At 40.2% G+C, this 18,615-nt stretch overlaps 1 protein-coding gene across 1 annotated transcript in view; it reads left to right on the forward strand.

Moving 5' to 3' along the window:
• SLC1A2 (solute carrier family 1 member 2) overlaps window positions 1-18,615 on the forward strand; it is a 79,767-nt gene that overhangs the window by 40,409 nt on the left and 20,743 nt on the right. Inside the window, exons 2-5 of the mRNA XM_083862575.1 lie at window positions 11,553-11,692; window positions 12,835-12,987; window positions 13,607-13,857; window positions 17,281-17,440. Of these exons, the coding sequence (XP_083718701.1) occupies window positions 11,553-11,692; window positions 12,835-12,987; window positions 13,607-13,857; window positions 17,281-17,440 (704 nt within the window). The remainder of the gene's footprint in view (window positions 1-11,552; window positions 11,693-12,834; window positions 12,988-13,606; window positions 13,858-17,280; window positions 17,441-18,615) is intronic.

Here is an 18,615-nt window from a genome sequence, read left to right on the forward strand (position 1 = left end):
AGGAGGATTAACATCCATTAGGGTATGTAGGAGCAAATTGGGACTTTGAGTTTTCATACACTAATTCAAAGTCTGACATTTTCTGCATAAAAGTTTGACTGTTTTCTTGGAGGCTTCTTAATAGTTATTCTTTGTGTAGTTTCTGACTCTATCCACAAGAGTTTCTGAAAGAGAGCTTTTCCCCACAGGAAGCACTGAGGAATGTTTTCAAACAGAATTAGTGCTGGATGCACTGTTACATGCTGGCTCACTGACAAACATCTCATGGAAATGAATGCATCTTTTTGTGCTTTTTTTGGTTGCTCTTTATTATCTGAAGCCTTGTCAAACTTGTATCTACCTGTCCACTTTGCAGGGTTTAGAGGAAAATATGGAAATGTGGAAGGTCAGCCATCTCAGACCTTTGCCACTGGCTGTCAGAGTAGCTCTGGTGGTTGGGTTTCTTTATCTTGATTTTTATAGTCTTGTGATTTAATGTGCGTAGCAAACTTAGCACTATTCAGTCACTTCTCAGAAACCATAAAGTAAAGGGCTTTTAGTACTTCGAAAAGCAATTTTTTTGGATATGTAGCTTCTAAAGCATATTGGAAAAGAAATGCAAAGTTTTGGTATGAGAGGGAGCTTTTGTTTGCAGGTTAAAGCAGTAACACCTGTGGTCACTGTTTTTAGCTGGAGGGTACTTTGGAACTCTTTTGAAATCACTTGGAATTTTACAGCACAGCATGAGTAAGACTCCTGAGGCATTAGATGGGTAGATGGACATTTTTGTGCTGGTATGAAAACTACAGGGAATTTTCAAAGTAGATGCCAAGACCAACAGTCATGATGGGATGGGCAGTGACGGTTTTCCTAATTTTTTGTATTTTTTCTTCTCATTAATACATATCATACTTTTAAAATAAATAGTTAATACACAGATTTGGTGAGAAAATAAACTAAGCAATTGAGGTTGCATCCTTTAATCCCTAATGGGGTCTAGATGAATGGTAATAAATGTGTTCAGATTTAGTTAAGACTTGCTTAGTTGTAGAGTTCTAATGCACTAATTCAGCCAAGTCTGGGGGACAGTCACATGGCCACTAGAAACTTGTTCTGCATGAATGATGTGGTCAAAAATCACTGGTGTAGCTACCTGCAGTCACAAACCTGTGACAATTTACTTCAGGAAGAAAAGTGTTTCAAGATCCATTACTCAAGAAAAGGAGAAACTGCATTTTGTTTCCACTTGTCATGACATTAATTTTTACTATCTCAATCAGAGCTCCTTGATCAGTCTCTCTTTCTGTGGACTATTCTGAATTATACAAACCCTCCCACTCTTCTACTGCTTTTTGTCCCTAGCTAGCATGTCTAGGAGCTGCTACATTTCTGGTCTCACATTCTCACTGGCTTAATCTTTGCTCAGTGCCCTTGAAAACTATGCTAATCCCCAGTAATTTCATAGCCTTTTTCTTTGTGTTGCCTGGCACACTCCGAGTAGAAGCAAATGCAAGGTCATGATTTTACTTGTTTCAGAGTTTCTGAGGATGTAAGGAAATAACTTTTTGCACAAAGCACACTGTTATTGTATAATTTGCCATGATGATAATATGATTCATCCTTAATTCTTTATCTCAGCCTCAGTACATAATTCTTGGGTGATGAAGCATCCACAGTCCCAGGTTGTTACACCACTATAAAGCCTTATCAGCAAATTGGCAAATATTCCACATGTGCATTATTACATAAATAAATTATCACCTGTATGGTGTATTATATTGTCTGGTCTAAACCACACTTTTTTTGCTTTAGACTCTGAATGATGCATAAAATAGAATCCCTGGAGATAGAAATGCACCTTGTTTGTTCGAAAAAGAAACAAACTGGTGGCCCTTCCTGCATGTAGAATTGATACCCCTCTAAAGTCTGAAATACAGAGTAAATCTGAATCCTGCCAAGGACTGTGAAAGCCTACAAGGACACTTGTCTGTGTGAGGTCTGAATAACTACTTTAGCTTTGTTCTTGGAAACTGTAGCTTAATCTTTTTCCATCAGGCTTTGTCATGACACTTAAATCAGAAAGTCAGTTAATTCATACACTGCAATACTCCTTTCTTTGAGGTGTTCCAGTCAGATTCTCATAAGGTTAGGCAAGAGATGCCTGAAGGCAATGCTCTGCAGGGTCCTGAAGGCACTGCACAGCTGCCATGTGGAAGGACACCTCTAAAAGGTGTTACGCATCTCCTCTTTTGCAACTTACTGCAGAAATTTCTCTCTCTCATCATTTCTAACACCTAGGTGTTATCCTGGTTGCTTTATCCCTATCCACCTGACACTTCCAAGGAGTTTCTAGGTATAGAGGTACATACATGTCTGTATAAAATACACCTATCTGCTTTCTAACAGAATCCATGTGATTCAATGTGGTCTGTTGGCTTCATGTGGTTCATGGTGCAGGGTTCCATGAAAAGTAAATTTCAGTTCACAACCTCCCATTGAGACTTATATTCTTTTCCACACAACATGCTATGAAATGCTCCATGAAATCTAAGCTGCAAGTCAATAAGAAAAATTGAGCATAGGAAAAGGCATTATCCATGCCATGTGGTCTGTCTAAAGAGATTATTGAAAGCCATGTATGTGGCTATACACGGGATGTGTGATTATGAATAGAAAAGAATTCCTGCCTGGCAGATCCATCATCTTTACCTCTCTTACTATTCAGATGTATTGCTGCAATTAATAAATAAGTCAATACATTAGTCAGTCAGACATAAGAAAACCTTGAGGGGGGAAGAAAGTCTCTCTTTCACAGTGATACATATTTGTAAAAAGACCTGGATAGATATGGAAAAAAGGATCATACACTTGTAAAAAAATCGTGTGATATTATACTTCACTTTCCTTTGTTCCTGCTATCAAGTGGCCTATAGACTGCCCTCTCTACAGGACAATTAAGCTTCCTGAGCCACATTTAAAAGCTGGAGAAACTGTTAAAGGAAGCATTTAATGAGTAGCAACCTCATAACAATTCTAATAGGGTTTTAAAAGCACAAACAAATGTAGCATAAATTTAAAGATTGCAAACTTATGTAGATCGTGAAGAGTTGTTTTCTTAAATGATCTCATGGAACAACACTCAAAAAAAATCGGAAGAAAGAGATATAACTGGTAACTAAATCAGAGTAAGAAGTCAGGTCACGCAGATCACTGTTCTCAAGTTCAGTAAGGATGCTGCTGATCAGCTATTTGAATATATAACTGGAGCATCATAGAACTGTTTTGGTTGGAAAAGGTCTTTAAGATTATTCAGTCCAACTGTTAAATCTTCATTTCCAACTCCTCCACCAGACCTTGTCCCTAAGTACCACATCTGCTCTAACTAACTTCAGGGGTGATGCCTACACCACTTTACTGGGCAGCCTGTTTCAATGCTTTTTGGTGTGGAAAGTTTTCCATTTTTTTAATCCAAACCTCCACTGGTGCAACTGGAGACTATTTAAAATGTTTTATTTGTAGTTGCCTGGGAGAAGAGACCAACCCTCACCTGGCTACAGCTTCCTTTCAGGCATTTCTGGGGAGTGATAAGGTCACCCCTGGGCCTCTTTTTCCCCAGGCTAAAGATCCCCAGCTCCCTCAGCCTCTCCTCACAAGATTTGTGCTCCAGACCCTTCACCAGCCCCATTGCCCTCCCTTCTCTGGACACATTCCAGCACCTCAATGTCTTTCCTGTAGTGAGAGGCCTGAAACTGAGCACCAAGTTCAAGGCATAGCCTAATCAGTGCTGAGCAGAGGGGGACAATCCCTGCCCTAGTCCTTTGGCCACACTATTGCCCATCCAGGCCAGGATGCCATTGGCCTTCTTGGCCACCTGGGCACACACTGGCTCATGTTCAGCTCCTGTTCGCCAGCACTCCCTGGTCCTTTTCTGCTGGGCAGGTTTCCAGCCACTTTCCCCCTAGCCTGTCGTGCTCTCTGAGGTTGTGATCCAAGAGCAGGTCTCAGCACTTTGTCTTGTTGAACCTCATGCAATTGGTTTGGCCCATTGATCCAGATCCCTCTGCAGATCCTTCCAGCAAATCAACACTCCCACCCAGCCTGGTGTCATTTGTGAACAGACTGAGGGAACACTTATACAGATTATTGATAAAGATATTAAACAGGACTGGCCCCAACGCTGAGCCTTGGGGAACACCACTGGTGATTGGCCCTCAGCTGGATTTAACTGCAGTGACCACCATCTCTGGACCAGCCATTCAGCCAAATTTTAACCCAGCCAACTGCACCCGTTCAAGCCATGGGCAGCCAGCTTCTCCAGGAGGATGCTGTGTGAATTGCTGTCAAAGATTTTACTTAAGTGCATGTAGACAACATCCACAGCCTTTCTTTCATCCACCAAGTTGGTCATAGAAGGAGATCAGGTTGATCAAGCAGGACTTGCCTTTCATAAGACTATGCTGGCTGGGCCTGATCCCCTGGTTGTTCAGATATGCTTGTGATTAAACTCGCTCATATGATTATATTAAACTCACAGAATGTACAGGAAATGCTAACTCAGAGGAAACAACAGGGCTGTAAATTGTTCCAGGGAGAAAAGTTCTTTTTCCTGCTACAAAAAGGCAAATCATACTTCAGGGTGTTGCTTGTAATACCAGCCCCTAGGCCAAATCAGGCTCCATAGTAAATTTCCACTCAGAATTCATTAATGTCTCACAAATAAGAAGAAAAAAGCCTACATGATGTAGTTAAAATTCAATAGAAAGGCTTAGTGGCAGCAGGCAGCTTAAAACCCTTGTTAATGCAGACTCTCCTGCAGACTGAAGCTTATGTTACTCCTGTTTGTAGGAGTTTTATGTGTTTGGTTTTGCACTTTTTTTTTTTTTTTTTTTTTTTTTTTTTTTTTTTTCAGAAGCTGAGACCTGACCAGATTGTTTTACTGATATATAATGCAACATTTAACAACTGAGAATTACATAGCAGGAGTGATGCCAAAGCTAATGTGTGTTTTCCATAATAAAAATATTTCACCTGCATGGCCTGTCGTATTTTGGCTTTATATGCTGAGCTTTACCAGTTCCAGCAGAGTTTGAAAAATACGTCTAATATAAGAAATGAAACACCCAAACTATAGCACATGGCATGGCACAGTTGGGACTATATAGTCCCAGACTGTCTCCCTAGAGAAGCTCAGCAGCTCTTGTCGGGATATAATTAATTTAAGCAGCAGAAAACACTAATTGAACTCTAACTAGAAGTTTCTTGGTGAGCTCGTGCTTGAGCCCTAATTTCACAAGAGTTGTGGCAAACAGTTTGGACTCCTTCCATCCAGCTAGTGAAATCCTTTTTATTCTGGTGATGTTCTGTAAATTCTCCTAGTCACTCATCTTTTATCTAGCAACCAGGGATTTATCTAGCAACCAGACTGATCTAGCCCTTTCCTACATATAAGACAGGAGTAAACTGATCATGGGAGCAGATCCATACTCCCTCTCCCTGTCACAAACACAGCATATTCTTAATACTTAATAATCAGTGTTATACGGTCTCTCCAGGGAAAGGGGGAGAGATACAACCCTGATCCTAGATTTTCTGCTAGAAGATATTCTTCAGGGCATATTAAGCTCTCATTTATTCCCATGCAATCCCATTGATTGCGAGGAGGAGCTCTGTCAGTAAGGAGTCATGAAGGTTGCTGTCCACCAAACTTCATCATACCATTTTTGCCATGGCTTTTCAACTCCAGCTACATTTGAACCACTTGTCTAATTACTACAGAATTGGCAAGACAAGATTTGCAGTCAGTTCACTTTTTATTCTGAGGTCAAAAAAGCTGATTCAACTTTCTATGCCTCCTTTTTTTTTTCTTCTTTCCTTATGAAGACCAGTCCTTCTAGGAACAATTGGACTTTTATAGCTGCTGTTTACTCATTGCTTCAGAAGAGACCACTGCTTGGTTTGACAACAAACATGTAGCTCCAGAGATGTTTTTAAACCCTAATCTTAAGCCTGTCTGTCCAAGGTTGTTTTCTTAAGAATAGCTCTTGCTACCTCGATTGAAGTAATTGCTACAAAACAAAGCAGACTTTTATACTGAGAATACTTGCTTGATTAACTGACAGAACCGAAATACCTTGAATGGAATAAACACAGTCTCTGTTAATTTACCTTGTCCCCAGCATCTGTTTTTACTAGCCTTGTTGTGGTCTTTGCCTACATTTTTCATTTAAATGAAAGATTATTTTTTTCCCTCTGGTCTGTAATCTAGGTTTATGCCAAGATGGGGGAGTATTTGGGAGAATGGAGAGTTCTTTCTCTGGCTGAAAATAAAAGGGCATTGTCACTCAAGCACTGTGTAAATCATTAACCCTTAAGTTTTGTGAGGAAAGGAGTTACGTTTGGTAGCCTGGACACCAAGCAAATGTCAACAGTCCTCCTCAGCCTTTTAGTCCTAGAAGCTTCAGTGTGAATACAAGAAAGAAAGAAGTTGAAGAGATACAGAGAGCAGACTATTCCGGAGAGAACTAAAAGAAAACCTAGGGAAAATGCTTGGAGGAAATAGGAACAAAAAATACCAGTGACCATGGTGCTTTAATGAATGATTTTCCTGCATTTTGGCACCTTATGTGTAGCAACCAGCAAGAGAAACAGACTACAGCCTAAAAAATTCAGATAAATAGATTATCTCATATAGCACTGTGTATCTTACATGCAAAAATATCTGTAAATATTTAGAGAATGTAAATTCAAATATTTATGGACAGATTCTTTTTCTTGTACTTTGTGCACACTGTAAAGATGAGGGACAGTAGCTAACTTCTTGATTATTCAGGCAAGAGACTGTTTCTTTGCTTAAAAGGGAGTAAAATTGAAGTTTGATTCAATTTGTTGCCAAGTTCTATTAATGCATTTACATATCACCTTGTGAGGGTGAAACATATTTGAAATAGATGAAAATATAGACTGTGTTCACTTTGGGGAAGTTCTGTACTGTACTAAGGTGAAAAAAAATCAAATTTCCTGGGATCAAAGGAGTTTCACTCTTTTTTAAGGAAAAGTGCTGCCTCAAAAGGAGAAGGGTAGGTGACACAGCTAAACAGAACATCCCACTAAATTATCCAAAAGATACCACATGTGTCTGGCTCTTGGTATGTGCTGTTTGGTATGAACTACTGTTTCATGTGACTACTTGACTACTTATTTTCCAATATTTGGTTCATTTTTCATAAATCCTGACAATGTTTTTAAGCATCTGTAGTTAGCAGTAAATGCCATCTTTGAGGTTTCAGTACTTAGGAGTTCTCTCTGGACCTGCTTTGGAGCTTAGCTGTTCGGCTACTTGTCACAATGACATGGGAAAAAAATGAGCAGAATTAATTTATGTTCTGGCCTCAGTGGAGTTAGACTAAAAGATGTTTTGGTCGGATGGGTTTCAGATAAGCATTCAGAAAGGGCCCTTTGTTTGAATAACCATAGAAGCTCAGCACAATGGAATCATGATTTATTTAACTAAGGTAATAATTTGCATGTTTGAGAGATCACAGCTGCTAAAATGCATTCTTCGCTGTTCTGTGATTCTTACCTATGTACAGAGGTACCATTAACATTGAGATTAAATTAAGGGTTTTCAATTGTGTAGGAGGACTTCTGGTTGTTGGTACACGTCTGGCTTTGTACTTGAGTACAGCACTGCCCACGAGCTGGGGTGTAGTCAAGCTCCACTCCATCATGCATTCATTTTTTTTTCCATCAGCATGAAAATGTGAAGCAGAGGAAAGCCTTATATGTGTTTAAGTCCCTCTCCTGAATGCTTTAACGTGGCTCTGTGGCTGTCAGGGTGTGAAGAAAGCTGTGCAAGCATGCAGTGTCAGTGGGAGACAGCAGAGGAGTAGAACAGATCCAGGGAGGTCTGGTTCATAATGGCACATACTCTGCCCTGACTCACATCTGTGCATCTTCCATTGACTGCAACAGGCACTTCTTGCAGTTAGCTCATCATGTGACTGCAGGTTTCAGGTGCAACATTTCTGCATTCTTCTGGAGCTAAGTATCATTTACAAGATGCAAATAGAGGCATGAAACCAGCACAAGGAAGATGTCTTTGTCCATAGGACAAAAATTAATTTCTATGACTCTGAGATAAACAGATTTTCCTCTTCTACTGTTTGGATAGAAAATTTCTGTGGCAAAATTCAGATTTTGTGATGTGCTACACAAGAAGCTTCTCTTATCCTTCATGGAAGGTTTATATTTCACTATTTTTTCTCCTCCTCTCCTCCCACAACATAGTCAAAACTCCAGAACAATACTTCCTCTCTGGTCCAGTGATAAATATATCCTTGTTGAAAAGCAGTGCTAACTCCTTTATGGTACCATTTTTCATGTTCTGATATTCATCTGTCATCACTTTTTGTAACATGGGTGCACAGTTACTGTATTTTCCTACTGTTTTGTTTTTCTTTAAAAAGCCCATACTCGTCAGAATTTCAGCCCATGCAGAAGCTTCACTTACAATCTTGAAGAGATGGAGAGTGTAAAACTTAGAAAAGTGGAAAAGGTTCCAGGAAACCAAACTAAGATTAGCCCAAAGTACAATCATCAAGTACTTCTGTTTACTGATCCATTTCAGTTCCACCCAATTATTTACTAGTGAGCAAGACTCCAAGGTTTTCTTTTGAATTAGTTTCAGCTGTCCATATTTCAGAGTTTCTGCGGAATATATAATTAACCTGTAGTGAATAATAGGTCAGAATAAGTTATATATTCGTGTTTGGATTGCAAGTGAAACTAGTTGTAGTTCTCAGTTGCAAAGTTTGGATCCCACGTCCCTTGGGGTCTTGGCGCATTTCCACCAGTGATTTCATGGCTTTGGGGCCCATGTGCATGAAAACTGCAGACACTGTCTTATCTTTCTTGTAATTCCTCAAGTTGTGCACATTATCCTCTGGCTAATCCTTGTGTATCTCTGATTCTTGCATGAATAAATCTTCAAGAAATAGGCAAGCCTCACATTTGAGCTGTCAGAATGTGCACTGGTATTCTTTGTTATTTCATTGTCAGCAGCACATTTTGTTGTGACCATTTGTGCTGTAACGTATTTTTAAAATCGCAGAGTAAAGATTACAACACTTGGAGGAGTTATCCCCCTTAAAAATAGAAGAAGGAATATTTTCTAATGCATTTTCAAATGGTGCTTTTTTTTAACCATCAGGAGTATTGTAAAGAAATGCAATTTCAATTTGAAAGGGAAAACTGTAGAAATATTTCCATCAAAATTACTGGATTCTTATTGCAAGTCTAATAAATTTCTGTTGAAAAACTTTAAAAAGACAACAAGTTGTACAATATTAAAAAAAAAAAAAAGTTTTGGTTTGTTGGGAATGGCTCAGTACTGAGAACACTGAAAGTTTATATCTCTTTTCAGACCCGTTCGAGGTCTGTAAACCTCAGTCTAAGGTTAGAGAGGAAGATTTTCTAAAATCTTGTCCTAATCTGACATAATACCAGATGTCAAAATATAATAATAAATAAATAATAAAAATTTTGTTCTTTACCTATTTCTCATATTTAGATAGCCTTAACTTTTAGAGGAAATGTTTGATTCATAATAGTATTTTTAGTGTTTTTTTTCCCAATACATTTTAATATTTTGTATATAAAAAGGGAGTCTATTTCTAATAATATTTTAGCTATTGAGAAAACTAGAGGCGTGACTTTTGCAATCCTGCACTCATGTGTGTATCGCCTTGTATTGGGTTTGCGTGGCCTGCTTTTGGTAGCAGGGGGGCACAGGGGTGGCTTCTGTGAGAAGCTGCTGGAAGCTTCCACCATGTCCCCGAGCCAATCCCTGGCAGCTCCGAAGATGGACATGCTGCTGGCCAAGGCTGGGACAATCAAGAATGGTGGTAATGCTTTTGTGATAACAGATTCAAGAAAAAAGAAAAAAACTTCTTGCACAGACTTAACTGTGGCCAGAGTGTGAGAACATGTGAGAAAAACTGTTCTGCTGACACCAAGGTCAGTGGAGAAGGAGGAGGAGGAGGTGCTCCAGCCACTGGAGCTGAGATTCCTCTACAGCCAGTGGTGCAGACCATGGTGAGGCTGTGGCCCTGCCTCACCTCATCCCATGGGGATCCATTGGGATGCAGAGATCCACTTGCAGCTCATGGAGGAGCCCCACACCAGAGAAGGGGGATGCCTGAGAAGGGGCTGTAGGCCCATGGGAGACCCATGGAGAGAGGGCCCCTGTTGCCATGCTGAGGCAGCCTGCTCTTGGAGGACTGCACCTGTGTAAGAGGGACTCACTGCAACACTCTGAGGGGCACTATTGCCACCACTATGGTGGGATTTGTGCTACGGCAGTTTTGGGGAGAGTGTGTGCCCGTGGGAGAGACTCACGTTGCAGCAGTTTTGGCAGGAGTGCTGATTGTGGGATGGAGCCACACTGGAGGAGTTCACAGAGAACTGTCTCCTGTGGGAGGGATGCCATGGTGAAGCAGGGGAAGGACTCCTCTCCCTAAGCAGTGGGAGAAGCCTCGAGTGATGAACTGACCACACCCTCCATGCCCTATCTCCTTGCACCTCTGGGGTAGGAGGGAGGGGTGGCAGGAAGGTGTTATTAAGGACTTACTTTACTTCTCATTGTCCTGCTCTTTGTTAGTAATAAACAATGTAATTTAACTTATATTCCCAAGTAGAGCCTGTTATTCCCATGATGGTATTTGATGAACGATTTCTCCTGGTCTGTATTTCAACCCATGAGCCCTTCATTAAATTTTCTCTCCCCTGTTCAGCTGCAGAGGGAAGTGAGAGAGCAGCTTTGGTGGGTGCCTGACATCCAGCCAGCATCAACCCACTACAGACTTCCTCAAACATAAACCAGAGTTAGTAAAAAAACTTTTTCCTCTAACCACTGCCAATTCAATGAAACCAAAGGTTTTCTTGGGAAATGCTTCATTTTCTGACCAATTTTCAGTGGCAGTTGTTCAAGTCTCATTGCAACCAAGTTAAAAGTATTCTCTTGATATCATCATTCTGATTATATTAAAATAAAATGTTAATGTTGAAATAAAATGTTTTCAAAAGATTAGGCAAAATGTTATTGAATGCTTCATTTTGCAAGTAAATCCTAATTTTTAAACTATTATCCTCAGTTGGAATTAAATAAGGTATTAAAATCTACATTTTCCTGCTATAAAAAAACTTTGTTCTTCAACTGTCTCACCTACTTAAGTAAACAGTCATGGTCTTTGGGGAAACTTGAGTTTTCTAGCTCCACACCAGTAGTTTAGCCCATGAAACATTTGGGATGATATGTCCAGTGAATTAATTCTGATTGTATCTCTACCATTTGAGAAATAACTACAAAAAATACTGTGAAGGCTACACCTTTAGAAGGACACACCACTGCCATTTCAGAGACTTCTTCAGAGCAGTGAATATGCAGTGTTTATGAAATGTGGGAGGTGGTGGAATATGCGTCAGATTCCCCACTTATATATGATGGAAGTAATCCAGACTTTCCCTTTTGGCATCTTGTGCTATAACTTCTCCTTGATTTTCACTTTTTATTCCAGTGCCAACAATATGCCTAAGCAAGTAGAAGTCCGGATGCATGAAAGTCATTTAAATCCAGTGGAGCACAGATCCAGGAACATATGTGTGCAGTTCTGCCAGTCCCTCCACAGGAATCTGCTCCTGACTCTTACTGTGTTTGGTAAGCTACATCTGCTGCTCTGGACATTCTGTGTGTATCTGTATTTGTTCCTGTGGCACCACAGCCCCTGTCTGTGGGCTTCAGATGTTCAATCTGAACAGCCAGAGAGTAAATAGAATGCCCCTGGGCACTGCTTGTGTAGTTCAGGTGAGCAGGGTATTCCTGACACAGCACAGAGCAAATCGACCCCACTGAAGTATCTGGTTTGGAAATGAGTGTGATTTAAACCCTAAGGCCAGTCAGGTCAGTGCCATCCAGTAGAACTGAATGTGTTACACCTTTTTTCTCTCAGTGATTTGGGAAAAAAAAAAGGCAAAAACTCTTCAAAATTTTCTTTTATCTCTCAGTTTACACTTCACTGGTTTTAAGGTTTGTATTCCCTCTCTGTAGCTGTAAGCCAATGCTCCATGATCTCATCCTGAATATTGCCTCTGGCTTAAGCAGCTTCCAAATACGGAACAGTTTGACATTTTATTGTGGTTCAGTGGCTCTTTGCCTGTTTCTTTTTCACTGAAAGCCCAACAGCCATATGCAGCAAATTTGTAGACATACTCTTGTTGTTGTTTGAAAAACCAGCTGCAACTGGTCTTGAGCTGCAAATTTCATCTCCATATTTCCTGCCTGCAAAACCCCATACAGCTGAAGTGTTTGCCTTGAATCACCTTTCAAAGGTGTACCTGATGCTGTCCAAGAAAAAAGTTTTAAATACACATGTATTTTTCATTGTATCAAAGAGGTACTTCATAGCCATAGTTGCTGCAAATCACAACACAAGTTTTGCTGTCAGATTTTATTACACTTAGGCTTGCTATCAGGAAAAAAAGGCATCATGGATGTAAACATAAAAAACCTGGTCACAAAGATCATGTTATGAAAGTAGATGTGGCATTTTTTTCCCCTCATCTATGCTTTAACAGCCTCAATCCTGAGTAGGAGATTTAAGTTTTATCACTTTATCCACATAAATGATAAGGGGTTTGTTTGTGATTTGAGAACATCAGCATAAGGAAAAGGATGCAGTGCACCAAAAAAAGGAATAAGATGTGAGCCCTAAGAATCAAGTTTTTTCCAAAGATATGTGCAGTATTCTACATCAGGCAGTTCCTTCCAATGTCCACCCACTCCTTTTTTTGTTCTTCCAGGTGTTATCCTGGGTGCAGTGTGTGGGGGTCTTCTTCGTCTAGCAACACCTATTGACCCTGACATCATCATGTTAATAGCCTTCCCAGGAGATATACTTATGCGGATGCTCAAAATGCTGATCCTCCCTTTAATTATTTCCAGTTTAATCACAGGTAAGACCCATTAGCCATAAATACTTTCAGATGCTTTTTACAGGTATCACCTGGTTTGCTTTTTGTGATGTAGGAAGAATAATGGTGTGATCCTGTCAGCATTTTGCAGTTGCATTGGGTATTTCAGAGTAAATTTCTGAATAACTTGGTTGGCTTTAGTATGTATGCTCCAGTAAATTTATTTCCAAACACATGTGCACTCACTACCACCAGAAACTTCTTAATATGCTGTTTGATCTAATTTCTGGGTTTGACCTTGCAAATAAAATGGCATGACACTAGTGAGCCTAGCCTCAAGCATGGTGTCAGCCAGACCATGACCAGTTTGCAGAAGTCAAGGGCAAAAGATGGTAGAGATCTTCTCTATTTTTCAGTGTTTCCTCTGCAATTAGATGGAGTTTTAAATTCTTCTCTTCAAATTATTAGCAGTAGACACTGCACACATAAGAACTAGAGGGAGAAGCATCAGTAATCTGTCTCATGGTGTGAATATCACTGGGATGAAAGTAGGCACCCATAGGTAGTCATTAAACTTTGAAAATTATGAAGGATTTTGTTTATAATTCTTGAATTGGATATTGAGTGTCGATGTATTTGTTTGTATCTTAAACACCTGCAGGACTGTCTGGATTAGATGCTAAAGCAAGTGGCCGCCTGGGGACAAGAGCCATGGTCTACTACATGTCCACCACTATTATTGCTGCTGTGCTGGGTGTGATTCTGGTTTTAGCCATCCATCCAGGGAATCCAAAACTCAAGAAACAGCTTGGCCAAGGGAAGAAAAATGATGAAGTATCTAGTCTGGATGCCTTCTTGGATTTGATCCGAAACTTGTTCCCTGAAAATCTGGTTCAAGCATGCTTTCAGCAGGTAAGTCCTTCTTCTCCTTAGTAATACTCTTTACATCTTTTACTTGTCAGGGTTTTCTGTAGAGTTAATGCCATTGTTTGAGTTAATCAGATAAATGATGATTTAAAGAGGGATAGAGGTCTGAAGTCTTGAGCAGGTAAATGAAAACATTATTTATAGCTGCTTTGGTTTATGTTGTAGTTATTGTTTAAATTTTAAAAGGAAGTTTATTTTAATTCTCTTATTAAGTAAACTTTAATTTTCTCCATGCTTTTCATACAGTATCTGTGGTCATGAATGCTGACTTGGTTTTTCATCCAGGTTGAATTTTAACTTGGCTGTTAGTTACAGAGATGATGGTTCTGCAATGCCCTGTTTGGAACACATGGACAATCATCATTCCAGCTCGTTGCCAAAAATGTACCCCAAAATCCAACCTCCCATAACCTCTATTGCTGTGTTAGAGTCCAGATGAGGCGGGGATAATAGATCCAAAGGGCTGACCCACCTACAGGTGGCTCCATTTCACCAGCTTTGGAGCATGCTGGGAAGGAAGGATGCTTGCACAATGTGTTGCTTGCTCTGTAAGGAAATAATTTTGTCTGAAAGCTTTTCACCAGTGCTTAATCAAAACAGCATGACTTTAAGAGGTAAAATAAGCTCAAGCATATTTCTTGTATGTAAATTTCCCTCCAACTGAATTGTTTGAAAGTAATGCAGACTGGGTTTTTTTGGAGATGGGGATTTTTTTTAAATAAAACAGGATTTGCTGCCAAACCTGTTCTTAACTGTTCCTATGTGAAATAGTGTGATAGCTGGTGCTGTGGTTAGAGCCAAAGAAAAAAGTAAGGAGAAGAGGGGGAAGGGAGAAGAGGCCATGGGAGAGTGGAAGGATGGAGTGTGACCTAAACTGCCAAAAAGGCTCAGATTGCTTCACTTTTTATATGGACTTCCACATAAAAACATATAATCCTTGGGGATTTAGAGAAAGAACATTCTCAATATTCCCAAATCACCATGGGAATGTCAGTCATGTGGTCAAACTGTTGGTGGCTAAACATCACATGTAATGCGAAATGTATTTTTGCAAAATTGAGTGAGGGAAAGCAGGGTGCTTATGGTTTTTTCTTCTTCTCCCTCATTTGAACTGTGGAAGAGAGCAAAATTCAATTTCTTATCAGTTGAAAGTAGTCAAATATCTTGACAAAGGGACAAAAAAAATCAGAAAAAAGAATTACGCTACCTGTGTCGGAGAGAGTTTTTAAAAAACATTAGTATTATTTTTTTCAGTGTGAGTCATACCAAAGTTTGGGTTACTTCACTAGTTGTAGATCACCAATTTTACTGTTTATTTTTAAATTTAATTTCAAAAAAGAGCTTTTTGGCTTTTTAGTGTTTGACTTTAGTAGATTCCAGACTAATTTCCAGTGAAAACCTCTGTCACAAAGCCACATTTCATTTGTGAAGTGTGACTAGATGGAACTTCTGCTTCTGTTAGCCTTTAATTCCTCTGTAAGGAGTCACTTTTCTCTCTCTTTAGGAGGAAAATTACCTGCTTTAATGGTGTCAGCATACATTTTCTGTCCTACATTTTGCAGTCTCCATAGACACTCAGAGTTTCCAGGTAACCTTAGGAGGAAGAAATGTTTTGCAGTAATCCTGCAAAGAGTGGTTCTGAAGGATGCACAGGAGTGGTGCTGAGCAGTGTAGGGGGAGGTTTTTGTATGTTCCATCACCACGAGGTGAAACACAATGAGGAGATTCCTGTGCAGATTTGGAACTGTTCATTTGCAATCTGGTCCATGGGCTATCAGGAGATTTCAGTCTCTCCTGAATTTTAGCATGGTCTACAAGAAAGTTTAAATTGATAATCAAAATTGCTGTTTCAGCAGAAAAACTATGGGACCATCTGTAAATTGACATTTAAACTAGAAAATCGACATTTTCTAGTCTCAGATGTGGTCAGAATCTAAGCTTTATGTCAGACTCAGCATTTTAGAGACTGTGGCCTTGTGCAAAGGACTGCTGAGGACCTTTGACTTAAGTGACTGTAGTGGAATTTTGAGGGTGAAAAGTCTAATATTTTAAGTTTCATTTCCATTACTCAGTTCTTACATTCTGAATACCTCACACAAAAAAAAGCACTGTTTTGACAACATCCCTCAGATAAAATTTAACTCTGAAAAATAGTAGGCATGCAAGAATGTTAGGTAGTTTCAGGACAATTGAAGAGTTTCTCATGCAAAGGTATGTAGGTTTTCTGTCTATATCCCCCTCTCCAGATTTAGGCAGCAGGTTTTAGAAGGAGAGATGTAAGGTATTTTAAAACCATAAGTCTTTAAACCATATGCATCAAATCTGGATCATCATCCATAGTACTACAATGTCCATGTCAACAAGAAAGAGATGCAAATGTTCTTTGAAAAGCTAATGCACGGTTTCTGTTACCTTGCTACATGTTTCTAGGAGCAAGGGGAGTAGGGAGCAGGTGGGAAAACATGGCAAGCCAGTCATAACGTCCAAACTATTTTGCCTGTCCCAGGACCATGAAGAGGCAGAAAAAGAATCAAGATGTGAAGTGGGAGGAAAACATCCCTTCTAAAAGCAGCAAATCACAGATCTCTCTTTTTTCACTCCTTCCTCCCTTTTTTCCTAGCTGTAACCTCAAGCCTACTTCTACCACTCTTTCCCAGCTTTTCCTTTACCCTGTGTTTCATGTGCCAGAAGGGGTCCAAATGCATTCAGAAGTCGATTTTTTTTTTTTTTTTTTTTTTTTTTTTTTTTTTTTTTTTTTTTTTTTTTTTCTCCTTAGGTGGTCAGATTTGTATTTGGCAGCATTGATAATTTTTCTGTTATCTATCCTCCAATCCTCCACAACCTTTTAATTAGACAGCTCAGGGGACTGCATATATTCCATTTCGAGGTCTTGCAGTCAAGAGCTTAAAAGTTGTAAGAGAAGTGCTGGAAATGTCCTGAATTTTTTGATTCAAGTTAGCCATCAAACTGGGATGACTTGAGCTGGACAGACCATGCTGAATAACAAGCCTTACTGCAGAGCTGCTGCCATGACTGATCTTAAGGCACTCGGCTTTTGGTACTAAACAAATGGTATCAACCTGTAACACAGAGTCTGGGAAGCACCCTTTGTGAACTGCCTGGCCAAAGGGACTAACCATCTGTAAAATGTTTAACTGTAGTGATAAAAGACATGCATTTGCCATACTTTTCACGCTTCAGTCATGAGGAAGACCGCCAGTACTTTGTAGCACTTGAAACTGTTGAAAAATAGACTTAGTTTTGGAAGAAGGGTTAAGAGGCTATGGAATGCATGTCCCATCCTTTAAAAATATAGTTCCCTGGATTTTCAAGTGAAGACTTTCTTATCTACCCTGTGGATGCATTCAGTCTATTTCCATTCTCATTCTGCCATTTTATTGCCTTCAGATCCAAACTGTCACCAAGAGAGTGCTAGTACCACTACCTGTTGAAGAGCCACCTAATGTCACTGATTCTGCTATTGCTATGGTGAATGAGACAGCACCACCTGAAGCCCAAATGGTCATTAAGAAGGGACTTGAATTTAAGGATGGCATGAATGTACTGGGTAAGAAAATTTTCTGCCTGTCAAATATGTACATCATCTGTATGTCACAGCTTTTTGCTGTGGCTAGGTAGTCGCTGTTGTCTGATCTGGTCTTCAGTGCACATTTAGTCTCTCCGTATAATCACCAAAGGTTATCACCTACTGGCTGTCCATTGGTCTCTGAGATATCACAGAAATCAGCAAGTGAATTGTTCTGGATTGGCAGCTTTGTGGTTATGAATTGGAGGAGTACAGTGGCAAAGCATGTAGGAGGTACCCAAAATATCCTTTCATCCTAGAAGAAGCTGACCTAGGCTAATACTAATGTATATTGGCAAAACAGTACAGGAGAGAGCTCCAAGAGCCAGTGCTTCACACACCCCCTGATGGATCTGAGCTAGGTTGTTTCCAGTAGGTGTCTTGGGTGTGCTGAACTAATTTGGCTTGAGGCAGAGCCTGAAGTGAGAGGTGGAGTGTGAACCACACCACCCAAGAAAAATCCCAGAAAGGCTTGACACATTTCTGAGTCACAACTCCCTCCTCCTTTCATCTTGGCTGCTGACCTTTACCAGCTGCAAATGCCATCATGCCATCTTGTCTGGACAAGCCGGCAAGTGGAGGTGGTAGGAAAACGTTGCCTATCTCCCACCCTTTCCTGAAGCAACTGGGATGGGGGCACATGAGAAACAAACAGCTTTCACACCACTTCTATTTTCTCTTCTGTGTCTAGAGTCCCTGTTTTGTCAGCTCAGAGAGGAGTGCTCCTCCTTCAACTCCTTGCTTTCTGCATGTGGGTGAAGTCAGTCACAGATTAGCTCTCAATTTGCAGCCTCACACCAACGCTCTGAGATGCTCTGTGACAGCATGTCCACAAGGCTGAGGCTGACACCTCTCTGTCTGTAGCTGTTGTCCTCAAAGTGGGACAGTATGTTGGGGTATCAATCCCCTGCTTTCTCTCACCACTAGGCCATAACCTTTGAAGGGCAAATGGCCTCTTATGGCTGCTGAACAGCTCTTGCTGGCACAGTGGCTGCTGAGTCTACAGACCTTCCTGAGCTGTTGGTGAGATGGTTGGCTGCTTTGCTTAGATATAAGGGAGATGATAGCATCTATAAGCTGCTCTTGTTTTTCTGTGAAGCAGCCTGCTCTACAAGAGCTCTGTATCCTGCCTGCCTTCATAGCTCTTTTTCCTTTCA

Source organism: Zosterops lateralis, assembly GCF_965231275.1.
Source record: "Zosterops lateralis genome assembly, chromosome: 6".
Classification (NCBI taxonomy): Eukaryota; Metazoa; Chordata; class Aves; order Passeriformes; family Zosteropidae; genus Zosterops; species Zosterops lateralis.